Source organism: Geospiza fortis, unplaced genomic scaffold, assembly GCF_000277835.1.
Source record: "Geospiza fortis unplaced genomic scaffold, GeoFor_1.0 scaffold112, whole genome shotgun sequence".
NCBI classification, from domain to species: Eukaryota; Metazoa; Chordata; class Aves; order Passeriformes; family Thraupidae; genus Geospiza; species Geospiza fortis.
Genome location: NW_005054298.1, coordinates 9715425 through 9734628, shown reverse-complemented (window position 1 = coordinate 9734628; position 19204 = coordinate 9715425). Strand labels below are relative to the sequence as shown.

At 39.5% G+C, this 19204-nt stretch overlaps 1 protein-coding gene across 2 annotated transcripts; it reads right to left on the bottom strand.

Annotated features, from left to right (window-relative positions):
* Positions 1-240: 240 nt before the first annotated feature.
* Positions 241-19157, bottom strand: IQCB1 (IQ motif containing B1). Of its 2 annotated transcripts, none has more exons than XM_005415765.3 (13): positions 18917-19157; positions 17932-18094; positions 16095-16224; positions 13463-13556; positions 12319-12418; positions 11775-11947; positions 9169-9281; positions 7986-8095; positions 3912-4054; positions 3335-3483; positions 2754-2882; positions 2219-2375; positions 241-1142 (listed from the first exon to the last, which is right to left on the bottom strand). In XM_005415765.3, the coding sequence occupies exons 1-13, from the start codon at positions 19008-19010 to the stop codon at positions 928-930; spliced, it is 1770 nt and encodes a 589-aa protein (XP_005415822.2). In that variant the 5' UTR covers positions 19011-19157; the 3' UTR covers positions 241-927. The 2 variants fall into 2 exon arrangements, with proteins under 2 accessions (XP_005415822.2, XP_030913522.1); XM_031057662.1 differs by having other exon boundaries at positions 2781-2882.
* Positions 19158-19204: the final 47 nt, after the last annotated feature.

Here is a 19204-nt window from a genome sequence, read left to right as displayed (position 1 = left end):
CTGCAGTTCATCCAGAAATGCTGGGCCATTTCCAGTGCCAGAGCTTGGCTGTTGAGGGATATCTTCCATCCCCTGGAGCAGTGGGTGACTGCACCCTCTGCTCTTGTAGTACGGTACCTGTCTTGTTATGGGCATGGCTCAAAACTAACACAGCAGAACTGTGCAGCTCAACAGACATCTGCAAGTACCCTAGAAAATACTTAATGGATTGTTCCATCAATTAACTGTCCAAGAAAGGAATTGTGAGCCAATTCAGTGCATTCCAAATCACAGTTCTGTGAAAAAAAGTTAACACAGAGCACAGCTCTTCCTCCTGGCAGCCATCCAGTTATTAATTTCCATGTATCAGCTGTATCTGAATGGGCTTGGTCTTCCGCCCACTGTTTCTATTTATTTGTTTTCCATTCATCTCCACTAAAATTAAAACTCAAAGCCTTCCAGAGAGAATGGAAAACAAACATGCTGAACCAATACTGCTGCCCACATACAACCAGCAGAAACCCCTGCACTTTTTCCTCCTTTGCAGTGAGGCAAGATCTAATTTTTAAGACTCTGGTCTTTCACCTGAAAAATAGCACAGGTAGCTAAGGCATTAGCACAGTCTCAAATTCTTGTTCCAGACACATCAGTAACTGAAAAGCCAAAGGTTACGAACTTACTTTTAAAGTGATACAAATTACAAAATACCTTCATTTAAAATTACAGTATTTAAATCCTATTTGCAACAGAACAATCAATAGGATCCAACTCTTGATGTACAGGAAGGGATTCTTATTAAGTAAAATGCACTAAAATAAGACTTTGGTCTTTTTCAGTCTTTATCAAATGTTTTCCTTCCTTAAAAACATACACAAGTGAGTGCATAGTGCTAGATACGAGTCTGATTGAATATGAAATTCTTCTGCTTGTTACCTAAAAGGACTTCCTTCATCCAATAAAGAGAGTTTCCAGTTCTGTGTTTATAGCATCATCAGGAATTACATCATCCTCCATAAACTCATCTCCAAGCTTCTTCCACCACGGCCAACGACTGTATTTTAGCATAGTGTTGTGGGCTTGCCTTGCCTTGGTAGCTACAGGGATTGATCGACTCATAAAGGCACCAAAATCTTTTTCTGTGGTCTCTGCTAAACCTGGAGCATCTGCAAGAACAAGAAGAAGAGTTTTCTGTATTTTGTTTGTGGTTTTTTCTAAGTATTAAAAAAAAGGAACACTACCCTCCCACTTGCCACTGTCCTAGGCCACTCCTCTCCTTGTGCTGGCATTGCAATTTTATGACTACCTGATAAATCATAACTCTGATTGGAGAGGCAATCCAAATAAAGGCTAATCTGACAAAAGAAATACACAATGGGGTAGAAAGAAGAAAGGGGAAACATGGACTACTTCTTTCAGGTGCAGTGGTGGTATCTACCAAAATGACTCCTTGTAGAAGTATAATTTCAGAGGATCTCCTGGTCACTACTGTGGATCAGTGCTCCTGGTGCAGGGTGACATCAGCTTGGTGTTTCCACTGCTCTGGTGCAGCAGCCTTGTGGCTTCCCTCCTTGGGAGACCCAGCACAGTGTAAATGTGTTGCTGATTTGCCTGCTCAGGGAGTGATGAGCTGCAGTGACACAGCACGTGGCAGACTAATGGAATTCAGTAAGTTGCTGAATTCTGCCCAGCTTGGGTGCTCTCTGGTGGCTGCAGTTTGCTACTCTTGCTTTTTCATGCAGCCACTTGTCTGGAATTACGATAGCACAGTAGTGAATTCTGTTTTACTTAAAGCCAGGCCAGAGAAAATGAAAACATGGAAATTGCAGCTCAAAGATTTCCCTCTTCATCTGGAAGGGGTGAGAGTGTTTTAACCAGCAGCTTACTCACAACATGAGAAAACAAACCAAAGCAAAACAAATGTGGGTGAATAGGTTGTGTGAGACCCCATTTTTAAGAAATTCTAATGCCTGTTACAGGGCTATTGCTTTTCTTGTGAACATATCAGACAGAGTCTTTCAGCAGAAGAATAAGATGCTCCTTGAAAAACAGGTGTTTATCCTGAACCTACAGCAGCACTTGGATAATCTCTAACAAAGCCTGGATCTCAAGATAAGGCACATGGCAAAGAAAGAAAGATATTTCAGTTTTGAAATGAGGCTTTACCACTGCTCACTCTAATTTTCCCTGTAAATTAGTTTAATCGAAATGGTAATCAAAGCCATGAGCAGCAGTCACATACTCATTAGCAGCTCCACATCGGTGTTGACCTGAGCCAGCAAAGCCTCTCTCCGCTGCGCTGCTCTCTGATCCAGCCTGTTCCTTAGCAGGAACTGTGCCAGCTTTGCCTGAGCCTGCACATGTAATTTTTTACTCCTTTCTTCTGACATTTGGGAAGCCTGGAGGAAAGTAAGTTTGTTACCATTAGAAGCTGGTTATTTTAAAACTTCTGGGGGCAGAATAATGCCTAAACAAGGAATGCAAATGCTGTTCCTAATTGTTAACTTTGTAATTTTGCTTCCTCTGCAACTCTCTTCAAAATTATCCATCATCATGTATATAAATTTTCCAATTACCATTTGCTTTGACACTTTTTATTAGATTAATGGTTAAAATCCCCAATATCCTAGTGCCTTGCTGCCAAACAAGCAGGGTTAATACATACATACCTCAAATGGATTATCTTGATCATAATTTATGAAGATGAATATATTTCATCCCTACAGTATTTTATGTTGCATCATTAATGCAAATTATGAAATGACTAAGAAACAGACCGGATGCAATTTGATGTAGTCATCCACCTTCTGCTGCAAAGCTAGTCTCTGCTCATCAGTCAGTCCCTTGGGTTCTTTCCAAGGAGAGAGAGGTCTCCTCCTCCTTCGTTTCTCCAAGAATTTACAAGCCTTTGTAAGGAACATATGAGAATATAACAATCACAGAGAGGAAGTTTGTCTTCCCACTTTGTTTGTAAACAATCAGTGAAAGTGTTTCAGTACTGCATCTGTTAAAGCTTAAATGGAACCATGATGTTGAAAAGACAACATACAAGGTCAGCAGGAAAAATAAATAGTAACAACACTCATAATAAGTTAGTGACTCATCTGTAGTATGGTGACATTCCAATCCTGGGTTTCAAAGAAGCAGCTTTTATATTTTAGTTGCAAGACTGTATTAGGCTTTGTAGCCTATACAAGGTTTAACCCTTGAAAGCAACTTGTGTCTCCAGACTATCACCCCCAAGTAATTTTTTAATAAATTATGGCTACATTGACAGTAAGAGAATAAACAGTTTTATGAGGCTTCACAATAATCCACTCAGTCCTATCTACTGTTAGACCAAAATATAAATACTTACTGCTCTTTGAATGATGACAGCTGCCTTATACTCCTTAAGAGATTGTTTCTGCTGATGAAAAATTCTTCTTGCCCTATACCCTCGCCAGAATCTCTGGATAGTTAATGCTGATTTCTCCTCCATTTCCTGCATGTATTTATTCACCTGACCTACAAAGGTAACGAAAATCCACAGTTAGAAGACTGCAGGTTAGGTTCTCTTAACAATTTACATGGTTAATCCTCAAACTAGAGAGCACCAAAAAAACTTGAGTGCTCTCAGTTAAAAGCTCCTCTTTCCCCAGGGTGTCTTGGCTGTGGGTCAGGACTTGCAGATCATAGCTGCAATGGAGCTTTGTAAAACAAGAAAACTGTCTCTCCCTTTCTCCTGCACCATTTTGAAGGCACCACATCTTGATCAGTAGTTACTGAGCCCTGGGGGAATCAGCACATTCTCTTTCAGATAATTGGGTCAGGAGAAGAGACAGTAAGACTACAGTGCAAATAGACATGCAAGATTGGGAAACAGATTTGGGGAAATTGTTCCTAAGGACACCCAGACACTTTAATCTTCTGCTATAGTTTAATGCAAATCATACTGGCATGGACAACTTCCAGTAAGGCCAGCTGTCGTTCATGGAAGAGTCTCATGGCCCTCTGTCTCTGAAGTTGCATTTGCAGTTTTAGAGCTTCATCTTCCTTCTGTTTTGTTAAATGCTGCAGCTCTTGTTCCCGTTTAGCTCTGCAATACACAAATACATCAACAATTACCTTAAGTTGTACATTTCTTTAAAGTGTATCTCCTTTTCTTTGTGTTAAATGGTCCAGCATTGAGGAAGAAAATCCACAAAACAATCTGCTATGCCAGCTGCTGGCTGCAGAATGACACCAAGCAATGAGAAGTCTTCTGCAAACTAAGAAATTACCACACTATGTATAGCCACAAAAAGCTCTGAACCACTCTACAAAATCAAAGTGTAAATCTTTACTTAGGATAAAGTTCTAAGGACTCTGAAGGGAATGATGCTTCATGGGGGACATTCACAGCCAGAATGAACTGGAACAAAAATTTTGATTCCATCATCTACTGAAGAGGTAAAGCAACATTAGCCATCTGCTCCAGTACCCACCTTTTCCAGTCCCTCCATCAGCATGCATGACACCTCCTTCCCACAATACATACAATTATTTTTGTACTGACTGCAAGAGTAGATCAGAATGTTGGCTGCCAAGCCTCACTTCTTAATTTTGAAGGGATTTTCTTTTCTCCAGGAAATACAGACTGACACATTTGGTCCATCATTTGTTAGAGAACACTAGGAAAGAATTTTCTTGCAAATTCTTCCTGATCTTTTCTAGATTTGATGTTAGGATGTTGCCCTGCTGTGCACTGGAAAATATGCAGCAGAAGTTTCACAGATGAGACAGTTGAAAACTCTGCAACTGGCCCTGGAGTGTCTAAGCTACTAACAACATGTACATCAATGAAATACACAGCAACATCTCAATATAGAGACTAACATAAAATACTTAATATACTGATGTATTGATACTAATAATTACTGAGACCACTTGGCCATGGTCTCAGTGAAGTATGAGGAGGTGTGAGCTAAAGCTCCTCCTCCCTTCACTACCCCTTCTCATCCCAATGGACCCAACCTAGCAGCTTAAGACCTGAGAATGTACAACTTTACCCCACAACAAGGTAACAATGGGATTTCTCTGCTCCTACTGCAGCAAAATCACTTCCCCACTCAGGACCTGAGTACCCTCACTGGGTCCACAGCCCAGAGCTCTGCTCTCCTCTAGCAGTTTTCTGGGGACAATGAAAGAAGTGCTTTAAGCACTAGGAAAGAAAACCAACCAATGGACGGAGCAGAGGTATAAGGGACGCCAGAGGAGTCCACAGACTAGACCTAATGTCCAGGAATTTCTGCTATTGCTGCATGGCACATACCTTTAGACTCACAGTACTAATGAGCTAATTGTGTTTCCCATCACTAGTAAAATTGAGCTATTATTTTTCCACCAACCATACCTTCTCCTTAGTCTCTAAAACTGGGACAGATTAGGATGGAAACTGTTGTGTAAAAGAGATGCTCTGGATTTAAAGATCTGACCTCAACAGGTAAAAAAACCTCCACCACAATCTGACAGACCATAATCCTTTTACAACTGTAATGCAGACTTGAGGTGTGCCCACACACCGACCTACAGAGACAGATCATGATACATGTGATTATATCGGAATGGTTTCAAGGAAATGAAAGGTTTTCAGCCCACACATTTCTACAAATTAGAGCTGTAAATTTTTACATTTTAAATTTAGGTAATTAATATTTTAGTCCAAATATTATATTTCTAAGACAAATGAAGTCACAGGATCAAACAAGACAATTGGTCGCATTTTCTTGATAAAACTTTTAATATTTTGCCCATCAATTTTTATCAGCTTCACTAGGTTGAAAACTACAATGGTTCATGAATCTCTCAGATGCACATCTGTGAAACCAAGAGTGTCTGTCAGGTATTTAAATGATTCTTTAATACTGATTCTTTCCTATGTAGTCTGCAAAACACATTTGTCCTCTGTTTCTCCTAATGATAAGATATATTTGCTTGCGCAAGACCACACTGTGATAGGGAACTGCCTCTGAGCTAAAGTAAAACACACACAGAGTAAGATCCAAGCTTCCTTCTGCAGTTCATGGCATAGAGCAGCATCCCTCTGGTCATCTCTTTAGAAATGTAAAATTATTTCATTTTTGATGCATTATTAATAAAAATTATTGCCATTTAAATTGTCCTACAATTAGCTATGTAATAGTGAACTAACTTCAAGGAGAGACCACAGGCTTTAACATTCATTGAGGAGATATTTCTGAAACCACAGTTTCTAAAGTTTATAACTTGCAGAGTTTTCTGCAGCTGCAGGTGAGCAAAGTTTGGAGTTTCAATCTCGGCACTATTTAACCACACTTGTTCTAAAAGAAATCTGTGAACATAGCCAGGACCTGACTGCTAAAAATTAAAAAGTACTCTTAAAAGCTCTTCTACAGTCATGTTTACAGTATTCCAAACACTGTTTTTCAGTGTAATGTTTTGAGGTAGACAGAAGAAAACCAACACTGGCACTGTACAGTTCTGTATTTGCTCAGTACACTGGGACTGAGTGAGCCATGAACACACACAGTTGTAAGGACATTAATAAGTTTCCATTCCTCTCAATATTAAACAAACACTTTCAAAAGTCCATTTAAATGACTTGAGAGCTGCCTAAAAGGCACACACTAATGCTTACAATATTGAAAATCTGACACAAGGGAGTCAGGCAGTTTGGCGATGGCTGATAGTCTCACCATCCTTTCCCTGCTGCTTTTCCATGCTACATCTTAGCCCATCATCCAAAATTTCTGGGCTATAAGTTTAGCTTGCAGGCTTGCAAGGTGCCTTATGAGGGAAGGAATATTGGCTTCAAGTACATGGTGGAGTAAAAAGGAGTGACAAGAATGTCTGACTCCATCACAAAAGTGCAGTGACCAGTGGCCCTCAACAGACTCAAGATTTGCTTGCCCCTGCAAATCTTTCAAAATTTAAAAACTACACCCTAGAAAGTACAATATTCTCTTAAGGCCAGTCTAGACAATAAAGCATAGTTGTTTGCTTTGTATTACTTTGGTCACAATGCAATGTGATTTGACAGTGATTTACAAGATCTGCTTTTGACACAGGAATGATCAATGTGCAAAAAGAGTTTGAAAACACTTGCTGTGGAGTCTACAGTTGATTTTAATCTCTTAACCCATGTCAAATTCAAACTAAATTTCTCAAAACAGTTAGCCTAAGACATGCTAACATTACTGCTACAATCTAATTCAAGCGAGACAAGCATTATTTACATAGCTTCCTTCTTTGCTGCTCCAAGGCAGAGGATACTATTTCTAGGTCACTGCAGTAACTCTACTTCTGAGAGCCAAAGATTTAAAAATTAATGAAGAACAAGGTCTTGCAAGCACTACACTGCACTATAGGCCAAGCACTATGGGCCTTGGTTTCTGCAGCACTCTGGCATGTGCAAGCTCCACAGTAGCTCCAATGTCATTTACAGAACAATTGTGTCAAGTTAACTGCTAACCAGTTATCTGTCCTACCACCAGTACATCATCTTCTAGTGCTGTTTAGTGCAATAGGAGGGATAGAGACTTCCAAACTAAGACAATTAGGGCAATGGAATGTAGGATGTATAAGGACAGGCAAGGTGTGTTTAGCCTAAGGAAGGCAAATTTGTCTCTCACCACCTAAAGAAGTGTTAGAGAGCAGACACAGCCAGACTCATGGGGGTGCTCAGAAAAAGGACAAGAAGCAGTGATAAAGAGTGCAGTAAGGAAATTCTCAATGCCTGCAATGGAAGAATTCTTCACAAGGCAAATCATCCAGCACAAGGTAAGGGATCAAGTGAGATGATAGGATCTCCATCCTTGGAGACCTCTAAAACTGGATGTGGCCCTGAGCATCCAGATCCCATTTTGAGGCAGGGCCTACTTCAAACAGGACACTGAATTAGATGATCTGAATTCTTCCTCTTCCTTTGTGACTTGAGAAAACCCAGCCCAACTCAAACCTTCGTACTAGGTCCTGTTCTTTACGGCTTTTCACAAAGTCCTGCTGTTTACCTGAAGCTTCTCTGTAAAGTGACCACTGCTTGGGGTAGCTTTTTCAGCCTTTTCCTTGTCTGAAATCCCCGCCACGCTGCCTGGATTACAGAAGCTGCTTCATGCTGCTTCTGAAATTAATAAAACAGTTGGTAGAATATTGTCTATGCATATAAAAACACTTTATATTACTGCTTGCATAATTGGACAATCTCAACATTTGGCCAAACCCCATCAGTTTTCAAATGCATCAAATGGGAGAATTTAAGGTCTTATGAGACAGTTCTTATCATGAACTCCATACTTGCCCCAAAAACAGCTAATCTGACCACCTGTATTGATGCTGTCTGTGATAGACAAACAAATCTACAGCACAAATATATATATCTGTAAAATCAAGATGAGAAATTTGTATTTAAAACACCTGAAGCACTTGATATTTCGAATGATGATTCAATCAAAATACCTACACTAGAGAGGACAGAAAGACAACTTTGAAGAAAGAGCAGCAGGAAAAATGTTAGATTTGCAGGATGATCAGAAGTCACTGAAATGCAAACATGAAAAAATCTATTCTAGTCTTAAATGGATTAAAAAAAAAATCCACAGACAAACTGCATCAAAAAACACCTTGCTCTGTTGAAGAGGAAAGCAGGTCTCTGCAAACATAACTGATTTTCATTGAAGTATTGTCTCTGAGAAACCTGCATGCAATTTTTTTTAAGATGCTCATGAAACACACATTGTCTCTTTCACTGGGAACACAGTCCAGGTGGTGTTCTTACTGCACATTTTCTGTATATGACTTAGTTCTATGTAAATGCTGCCTAGAATTCAGAGATCTAAATTTGTAACCCTGATGTGAGAAAAGCAGATGCAGTTATTTTCATCTGATAGTTAGCAAAAGAATTAATTATTTTCCCCCTATGATTATATTGAAATCTATGGTGAATCTCCACAGAAAGCCAATCTCTCGAGTCACAGTCCAGTATTTTAATGACTGAGCAATTTCTTGATGTTTTAAAAAATGACAATAAAATAATTTCAAAAAGGTAATTAAAATTAACATAGTGAAATAATAACACAGGTTTTGAAAAGTGTCTACAAAGTGATATAGTAAATCCCTTCTAAACATACACAAATCACATGTAAATAGGATTTCACATCTAAATAGGATTTCACATCTGAAAGTCACATTAATCACCTGTATTTCTCCTTTTCCACTGGATTGTTCCAAATACAGCAGGTCCAAGAGTTGATTGACCTCCCTGTCAAATCCTTTGCCAGTCCACTGTTTACTTAAAAGCCCTTTTAATCCTAAGAGAAAGAGAAGATGCTAATTCAGTAATGTGAATTTATCCTTTCAAGCTCTCAAAGTAACAAACTGTGAATCAACAAATTAAATCTGATTCTATGTGCAAAGAAGTGTGAGAGCTGAAGACCATCAGCCATCTTTGAGTGTCAATGCATAATCTCATCAAAGAATGTCTGGTGCTCCAACTATTACAAAGAACTATTATCCAGTGATTTTGTATGCCCAAGTCAGTATTGTGTTTATCTCACTGACAGTCAAATTACCAATGTACTTTCAGTGTCTTATCAGTAAGTCATTGAAAGGTGCTAAAAAGAATTCAAAGCACCACACAAGTGTGGGGTGTTGCTAACACTCTTTTCATATTTTTTGTAATAAAATTTATTTATTTCCAACTGGAATTGTTTGATGTCTGCACAGCATCATTTAACTGTGAGTGCATGTGCATCCAATCCATGAGACAAAAGAGCTTTTTGGGTCTGCAGTAGCTAAAAAGCACCCTTGTGCTCCCCCCACAACACACACACACTCCCTATGCAAGTAGACATGTGCTGAAATGTTTGTATCAGACAAATCCCAGAGCCTAAGGGCTCTGCAGGGAGTTGGAGGGAAGAGGAAGGAGGGCAGGAAGTATGTGCATGTTTGCCTCCCAAAGAACTGCAGATTCAAGTAACTTTTCCATCTTCAAATTATTGTCCATAAACACATTCATACACTGGGCAACTCCAACACAACACTCACATGTGCTTACAGGATCTGGAGCACACAGAAATGGCACCTCTGTAGCACCATGTGCACCATTTTAGAAAAACAATGACAGTTAAACACTTCAGGAGAGACAGGCAGGACTCCAAATGGTGCCCCAAGGCTGCCTGAGCCCTGCAAAAGCAGGGAGCCAGGCTACACAAGAGAGCTCCCTCAGACAAGTGCTGTGGGTCTGACACAACCACTTGCCAGTCTCTGTGCAGACTACACAGCCATATGCTCCTTCTGGCTACTGCCAGGGAGTACCTCCAGTGTGCCTCACAGATGTGTCAACCTATGCAGGACAAAAGGCCAGGCCCTCCAGGGAACCTGACATAGGGACTGTGCTGGTCTTGGAGGTGCCCTCACCTCCAGCAAGCTGCCTTCATTTGGCAAAGCTCACACCAAAGCACCTCACACTGCCACTGTGAAGCCAAGGGACTTCAGTGAGATGGCCAGATGGTGGAAATGCTTTCTCTGTTGCTTTTATTCCTCAAAGTCTCTAAAGGATTCCAAAGCCCAAATTAAAACTAACAGAAGGATTCTAACTTAAAAAAAAAAAAGTAGAGGAAAAAAGCAAATTTTTTTTTCTTTTCTTAGTGGAAAGAGGAAACGTACAGTTCTAAATGACTGTGGCATACTGTGATTCTAGAGCAAAATAAAGCATCCTTTGATGGAGATCTACACAACTTCAAACAAGCCAGCATTCTACAGCTGGGATGATCGGATCATCAAGGCAGCTTCCCAAGAATCCACAATGTGATAGCAGCCTTAGGCACTATACTTAACTCCACAATACAAGGAATCCCTCCTCTCCATTCTGTAGGCAAAAGGGTGGCAATGCTGTTAATCTGATCCAGAAATTTATCTGGCTGTTACTGTATAAGTAGTCGGCACAAGTGCAAAAAATGGGAATTGGACATTTCTTCTTTTTACTGTCTTTGTCCTCTAAGGACTGAGGCTGCTCACAAGTAGTTTTCACCCACAATAACATCTAGAACATAAAAGACATGGCAAATATTATGCCTATTCCTTAGTCTCCATGGGCATGATAGAGTACAAAGGGGTTTCCTGGAGCTTCCTGCTATGCTAGACAGAAACATTAAATGGGACACCTCATTAAGGAAAGAATAACATAGAACAAATTATACACATACCTAGCCTTATCATATGAAGGCATTGAGACAAAATGATAAATTAATTTCATGAATTCTTGGAAAGAGCTCATTCCAATTACTTGGATATCAAAAGACAGCCAGCTCCTGGATAACTAAACAGCCCCCTATCAGTAGAGCAGACCTGCAACAGCCAGGGTCAGCAGGTCACTAAGTAAAACTTTCATGCTCTGGATTACTGAGCCTTAGCACTGTGGCAGATGTGACACAGGGCTCTCTGACTGTGGCAGTACAGGCACCCTGCCTGTGGATCCCTCAATAACCAACCTGCACAGGCAAACAGAAAGAAGCAAAAGCCCATCAAGTTGGAAATCACAATCAACAACTTTAAAAGACAAGTTGCCACATGCAGAGTGCTCAGTACACAGAAGAAAATAAATCTAGGAAACAGAAAGAGGTGCAGTACCTTAAACTGCAATGAAAATTAACAGAAGGGAAAAAAATCACAAAGCAACATGGCATTGCAGTTTCCACCGGTACTAGAGGGCCATTGAACCACAATAGGAAATTTCTGTCTTTTTATTTTCACAGGGAATGCAAGAGGAGGCTCAGTGATTGGTCCCATGCATGTTTACAAACCTTTGTAGCGAGCTGTGAATAACTGCACAAGCTGTTTGCAAGATTTTGCCACTAATAACAGCAGTTTTGTGGCAGCACTTCCCACAGCAGGATTGGTGGTAGAGGACAGCTTATAGACAAGTTCATCCAAAACAGAGTGAAGGGTCTCTTCTTCAACTTGAAGCAAGACAGAACTTAAAAAAGAATAAAGGAAAAAAAAGGGGAATGGGACAGAAGTGTTAATTGAAAAACATGAGCTTTTTAACAGTGACTTATTTAGCTATGTCAGGCTATATACAGCAAGCCAAGATGCCCAGCTAGCTGGACCAGGAATATGATCCAGACAGTACAACTGTTTCAATCAACCAATTACCACTCCCTCAATTTAAGAAGATTAAAATACCAGCTTTTTAATGTTCTTAATTTCTTCTACAAAGACTAGGGGAAAAAAAACCCAAACAAACACAACAATGCTTGCAAATGAAAAGATTTTATTTTACCAAGCAGTAATTAGCTACCTTTTATATTTATTATTAAGAAATATAATGATATGAAAACAACCAACCTATTGATCCTCAAAATATTGTGTAACACAGACATCATTACAATTGCTGTTTCAACATCATCTGTTATTAACAACTGCAGGAAGCGATCATTTTGTAGTACTGCAAAGAAAACCAAAAACAAACAAGTAAGAAATCATGCAATCAGAACCAGACTTGAAAACACCATCAACCAAATAAACTTCATCATAAGTCATAGCAAATAAACTCAGACACTGTTTCTGGAATAATTCTTACACTGAAACTTACTGAGATAACTAAACTACTTCAACCTCCAAAAAACATGGTGAATCCTGGTTTTTCTGCCTTTGGACATCCCTCAGGCACTGATGTTGCAAGGGAATGAAAGCTTTAAACCCCTTTATGTTACAATAGTACCCTTTTCTTACAACAATAGTGGAATTAACACTGGGGTAACAAAATCCAAAAAAGTTAAGGACCTCAAACTTGACAGTTTGTTACCCCAGATTATTTAATGCAAGTACACTGATGTCATTAAAGCACCATTTTTTTATCCCAGTGTATCACCGGCTATGTATTCAGTAATTTTTCTGACCATTTGTGGTTTTAGTCATACATCTTATGATCCTTTTGGTTTTTGTCCAATACTAGAAACAAAACCAAATTCTGCTTTTCAGAATCAGTGTGATAAACATCAGTTTAAATGAAAGATTATTTTGGTCAGAAATATATAGTAAAGTTTGTTAGATATTTGTAAAATTTCCTGTCATGGAAAAAACTTTAGAAATCTGCCTGCAAATCTACCTACTTATCAGGGCTAGCAATGTACTCTGGTCAGATTTCTGCATATTTTAATCATATACAGGAAAATATCAATTGTCTCTTATTGGGAAAGAAAAACCCCAACAAACTGATTTTTAAAAGGTATAGACTTACAAAGAGAAATTACAGGATGACAGTTTTAAATGTTTATCTCTAAAAGACTAGAAGGGGAACTCATGAGTATTTCCCTTTAGTGGATATTTACCATTAGATATTGCTGTTGAGCTGACTACTTAAAAAGACAGATTTAACATCTACTCAAATTTGGAAGACTAGGGGGAGATTAGCTTAAGAATTAATTTTGAAACTTGTAGTTGCCATAAATAAATGTTCAAGTGTTCTGTGGGTTGATATTTTCCTTACCATGTGGTGCTAGTTGGATATGCCCACCGAACAGCCAGCAGATGGCATCAGTTACTATTTGGAACCAGTGTAAAAAGTCTTGTTTTTCTTTATCCTAAACAAGAGAGAAGTAGGTTAAAACATGTGTATGTATCTTCATTAAGGACTTCATCTTGATGTCTTGGGAAGGTTTGTATGCTTCAGGAATTTGGCAACCAAACTCCACCAAATTTCTAAATGAAGTTGGTGAAACTGTAGGAACTAGTAAAAAAAACCACCCCAGCTTGTGAGACTTTTGAGGTCAGAGATCAATCTTCTTGGAGGTACTAAAAAATAAAAGCAAGCATTTGGGAAAAAACAATCACAACAATGAGAGAGAAATCTTGTTTACGCCTTAAAAATATTTGATAGCATTGGAGGGATAAGACAGATAATAGCTCAGCAAATATGCATCACAGATTTAATGCACTAAGTGGGAAATATATTACTTTAAAGAAGAGGGGGAAAATAAAAAAAGGTATGAAGTGGCCAAGGACACAGACAAAATGAAAAAGGCTCCTGATAACTGGTATGGTGAAGCTTCAGAAGCACCTCCTAGCTGGAGGTGTGGGAGCAAATACCAAACCACTATAAAGCCGAAATTTGATCTGTTTGCCAAACAGACTACATCATGTGCTTGCCTGTGATAGCATTGGACCGGAAAAAACATAGAATCAATCATAGAATGGTAGGAAAGGACCTAAAGTCCATCTTGTTCCAGCCCCACTGCCATGGGCTTAACAGTGGACACTTAACAGTGGTCCAGATTTCAAAGAGCTTCATGGAGCCTGGTCTCAAATGCTCCCACAGATGGGGCATCCACAGCTTCTCTAGGCAGCCTGTCCCAGTATTTCACCACCTGACAGCACAGAATTTCTTCCCAATACCTAATTTAAACCTCCCTCTTTCGATGTCAAGCCATCACCCCTTATCCTGTCACTATATGCCCTTGTAAAAAGTCCCTCCATCTTTCTTGTAGCCCCTTTAGGTACTGGGAGTGACATAAGTTCTCCTCGGAGACTTCTCTTCTTCACGCTGAACAAATCCATCTCTCAGCCTTTCTTCACTGCAGAGGTGCTCCAGTGCTCCCCTCTGACCAGCAGGAATTCAGGTTTTAACACGTGAATGCACATACAGATGCACATTCCAGTCTGTATTCCAAGTGTGAGCCACAGACTACTGGAAATCTGGAATCTTGGTGTGTGGAACAGCAAAAGGGTTTTTGACAGTACCACACTGCTGCCAAATGTTGTTACAAAGCACATGGTCATACATCCCACATTAATTCAGCCTCCACAAATGAAACCCTGGGAAGCCTATTCCTAGATCCCAGCTGGAGCCCAAGCTCCCAGTCAAGGTTTAACTTTGGTCCAGACTGACACGGAGAAATACAAAATAACAATAATATGTTAAACTGTAACATTATCTGTTCTGTGTTTTGGCAACATGACAGTTTCTGAAAGCCATTTCACTACTTCCCTTGACTTCAAAAACTTGTACAAAAAGCAAAAGAGAGTAGAATAAACTTTCAATCTCTACTGGTAGAGTGGGATTTCCAAAATTCCACTGAGCAAGCATCAAGTCTGGGTGCCCAGTCACCTCCGAGACCATGAAGTTTAAAAGCCAAAGTAGTAATTATAACGTAGACTGCATTTGCATTCAAAAGAAATCTTTGCCCACAAGCATGACTCAAGTAGCATGTAGGCTGAGACAATACGAAAGTATGGGGGAAATTACATATTGTGGATAAGAGTCTCCTGGGATGTCAACTTAGGAAGCTTCCTTGTCAAGCACAAAATGCACTTCTCAAGTACTGCACTAACAGAAACTATGTCATTGCACTGATGCTTTCTGAGAATTGTTTGTCTGTGGTGTCTATCACAATACTTTGTAGGAAAACTTTGGCTAAGTGCAAGAAGCCAGTGAGCCAAGAAATGAGATAGTGTAGAGAAGTGGGGATATTAAAAGAAACTGTCAGAATCCATGAAGATGGTAATTTAAATTACTCATGGGTTTTTGTCTGGGGGTATTTTTCCTTCTGATTCTAGAACTCAGAATACTCCAGAAGCATGAGGGAACCTCGCTGAGCAAAACCCTTCTTCATTGCAAAAAAGGAGGAAAATGTGAGAAAGTTTTTAGATCTATAAATTCATGAAGTCTGCCTTTGGCATTCTCCATTTGCAAGTTCAGAAACAGTGAGCATTCTTGGAATTTTTTTGCCAATTATGCAGCAGAAATTGAATGACAAAACAAACTTCAACAAATCTGATTTAAAATCTTAAGACTCCCTAAACTATTTTTTGTAAAGCTGAATAAAATGAGTGAGAACTAAATCATTATGAAGGCTGAACTAATGATATGCAAAATTAAGACACTACCGTGACTGGGATGCTGTCTTTTGTAGGGCTTTTTGTAGTGCCTTTGCACAAGTCATGGAGCAAATGCTGCACAATTACAGATTTCAGCTTCCGAGCTCGGAGGCATAAGAAAAACTACTGCAATTTCTAGAAAATAAATTTTCCTAATACCATATCCCTAGAATAATATCCTACTTATCCAATATGCAGAAAGTTTGCAGGCATTCTCTGCTTTTTTAACCATGAAACGTAAATACCTTGATTGCTCGGATAAATCGTGCTTGCAAGCGTTTTCCCAAAACCAGCAGGCTGTCTATAACTGAAGGAAGAAACTTCCTGTAAAATTCCTCAGGATCTTCTTTCACCTCTAGCCCTACACAACAATGACTGAAATGGAGTAAAACAAAACAAAACAAAACCAAAAAAAAAAAAAAGAAAGAAAAAAGGGAAAAAAGTCAACCAGAATAACCAAAAGCCTGTTTGAACAACTTTGAATGAATGTCACGTCATCAGAGAAATGCTTCAGTGGCATGGGACAATTCCCCCTGAACAACAGCTCACTGCTGTGACTGGCTCCAAGGTGGCTGCCTCCAAGGAAGAGCAACCACTCGCAGGCTGGAGAGGTTACTACCTATTATGGCATTTCTTAGTTAAAAACATATCCAACACACTTTCTCTTTTAGCTATAGATCTGTTCAGGCTTGCTCCATATTCTAGGGAAGGGCTCTGATGGTCATAAAGAAGAAAAAAAAAAGCAAAATAGAAAGGTAGAAAAAAAAAACCTGATAAAGAAAGCCTGATGATGAAGGGGGTGCACATCAGGCACATATTTTTTTTATACATAAAAATACGTATAAAAAATATACCACAAAACCTTCAGTGATCCTGTCTACAACTTTTCTCAAACTGAGGAAGGCACGTGGGCTGGAAATCAGCTCCTCAGATCTCAGCTCTCTTATTTTACTCACCACAACACGTCAGTTGTTTCTGGAAGACTTTTTACAAGAAACTGCATGTTTTACAACTGATAAGCTGTTTCAATTCTGCACTCAGCACTGATACCAGTGCAACAAAAGAGTCTTCCTGACTTTTTATGAATTTTGCTGTCTGATATCTTATCTAGGCTATATTAACATTTTGGGAATGCACACACATAAAGCTGTCTACCAAAGCCCTTGGAAAACAAATTCTAGGCATGAAGCAGAGAATCATCTAGCTACAAAAGGACATTTTTAGAGCTAAAATAAATTTCAGTATTCTCTGCAACTGAAACAGCTTTTAGGGGATGATTTAAGCATCACACTACTCTGGTGATAACTCTTGCATCCCTTACTGAAATTCCTTGCATTAAAAATTCATACTGCAGATATGGCATAAATAAGAGATGGTCACATAATTACTTCATGCCTTAGAATTTTACTCCTTAGTTAAGCCAAAACTAAACTTGAGGAAAATTTAAAATGTATTATTTTTCCTGACATTTAAAATTGAGATTGGATCACCGGGGGGTTGAGTTGAAAGTTTTCATATTTACAATGCCATTGTCTCAATATAACTACATCAGGTTATCTAGTCTGTATGAACTGTGTCATCTATTATATTTAAAAATGTAAGTAGATACTTCAAATTGGTATAGTAAATAAATATTTAAAATACAGTCAAGCCAAGCAGTGAGCCAATCAGGTTGAAGATTTTTGCAAGATGAAATCTAAGCAAACAAAGTAACAAAATTTAAATAGCTACAATTCAAAATTATATAATCACTGGGTAAAAACTGTTGCACTAGTGAGTACTGTCCACAAAAAGAGCTAAAGCCAACACAAACCTTGTTCCCACCATATAGTTCCCCCAGCTCAATGAAACACAATGCAAATGAATTAAACAGGACCAATTAGGCTATGCCTGACCCCTCTGCTCTTGACTGCTTCCCTGCACTTTAACCCTGGCTTTTCCTGAACAACAAGCCTTGTTCTGGATGGGAGCCAACGTATTACAGCTTGAAAAGAGAAAGAGCAAGATGAAAGGACAGAAAGAAAACTGGAAGCCCTCTTCTTAGTTTTTTTGGAGGGTTTTTTTTGTTGTTTTTTTTTTTACCTTAGTATCTCTGCTAGCTGGGCTGCAGTAGCCCAGGCTCCCTGCAGCTGAGAGTGGTCTTGCTTAAGGACCAGCAGGCAATACTGAGTAAGACCATAATCGTATATATCTTGCTTAATTTTATTTGATTCTTCACATCCTAAGGAAGGACTGCTCAAAATTCCTGTGGGAAGAAAGCGGGAGAGAGACAAAGAGAAACATAAGATTCTGATGTGCAGGGTTTTTTTCCCTTTTTCTAAAATATATACTCTAAGAAGAGTATATGTACACAGAGCCAGGATCCAGGATTAAAGTAATTGTAAAAGTGCTAACAACAGCATTAAATATTTTGTCAGCAATTTCTGCTGCTACAGCTACAACTCATTTGTAAAATTATATGACAATCGGGAAGGATAGCTAAACTTAGGTTTCCATTTTCTCTCTACATATTTAGTAGCAAAACATACATTACCTGGGATATGAACCATTTGTATGAATTTCCTAGGTTAGATAAAACCACAACCACTGGAAACATATAGCTTCCTTATAATTACATCCCAATTTAGAACAGGACCTGACTTGTTTCAACCATTCCTATGAGCAGTGGCCGTATAGCAGAAGGAAAGACAGGGAAGTCACACAGGAGCTCATGATCTTGTTTCTGTGTTAAGATTTAAAAACTGAATATGGACAACCACCCTGGCTCTCTGCCCAAGGAGCACTGGGAGAAATGATTTGACCAAGTGTAAGATCCTTGCCTGTATCAGCAGGGAAAGGGCCCACATTATCATCGTGACAGCTGAAAACCAAAAAAAAATTCTGTCCATTTGCTCCTCCTCCTTATTTTTGCCAAGTCAAACGACACTCTCAGGAAAAGCTGCTGTATCAAGCTTCCTTACAGAGTTTCAGAAAAACACAGAGTTTCTGTATTTAAGGAGGTAGATGGGAGAAGGACTGGCTACAGTTCACCGGCTCAAAATTTTATTTTAGGAACGGCACTAATTACCCTTTAACTTCAGCAGCAGCAGGGGGATGTCCTGTTCTCTGCTCTCAGTGATCTGAGCAGCCAAGGCCAGGACCTGGGGGTCCGTGGCTGCCATAGGGAACAACCAGGAGCGCACACCACCATCGATTCCAGCCTCTTTCCTTTTTATGTTAAGGCGCGGGGTCCTCACGCCACTACTTCATCCCAACTCCTGGAAGCCTCGGGCTGCAGGACTCCCCCTGAGAAAGGAAACAAACATGGAGGAAGCCCCACTCGCGCTCCCTTCAGAGGCCGCGGGCCGCCGGACCG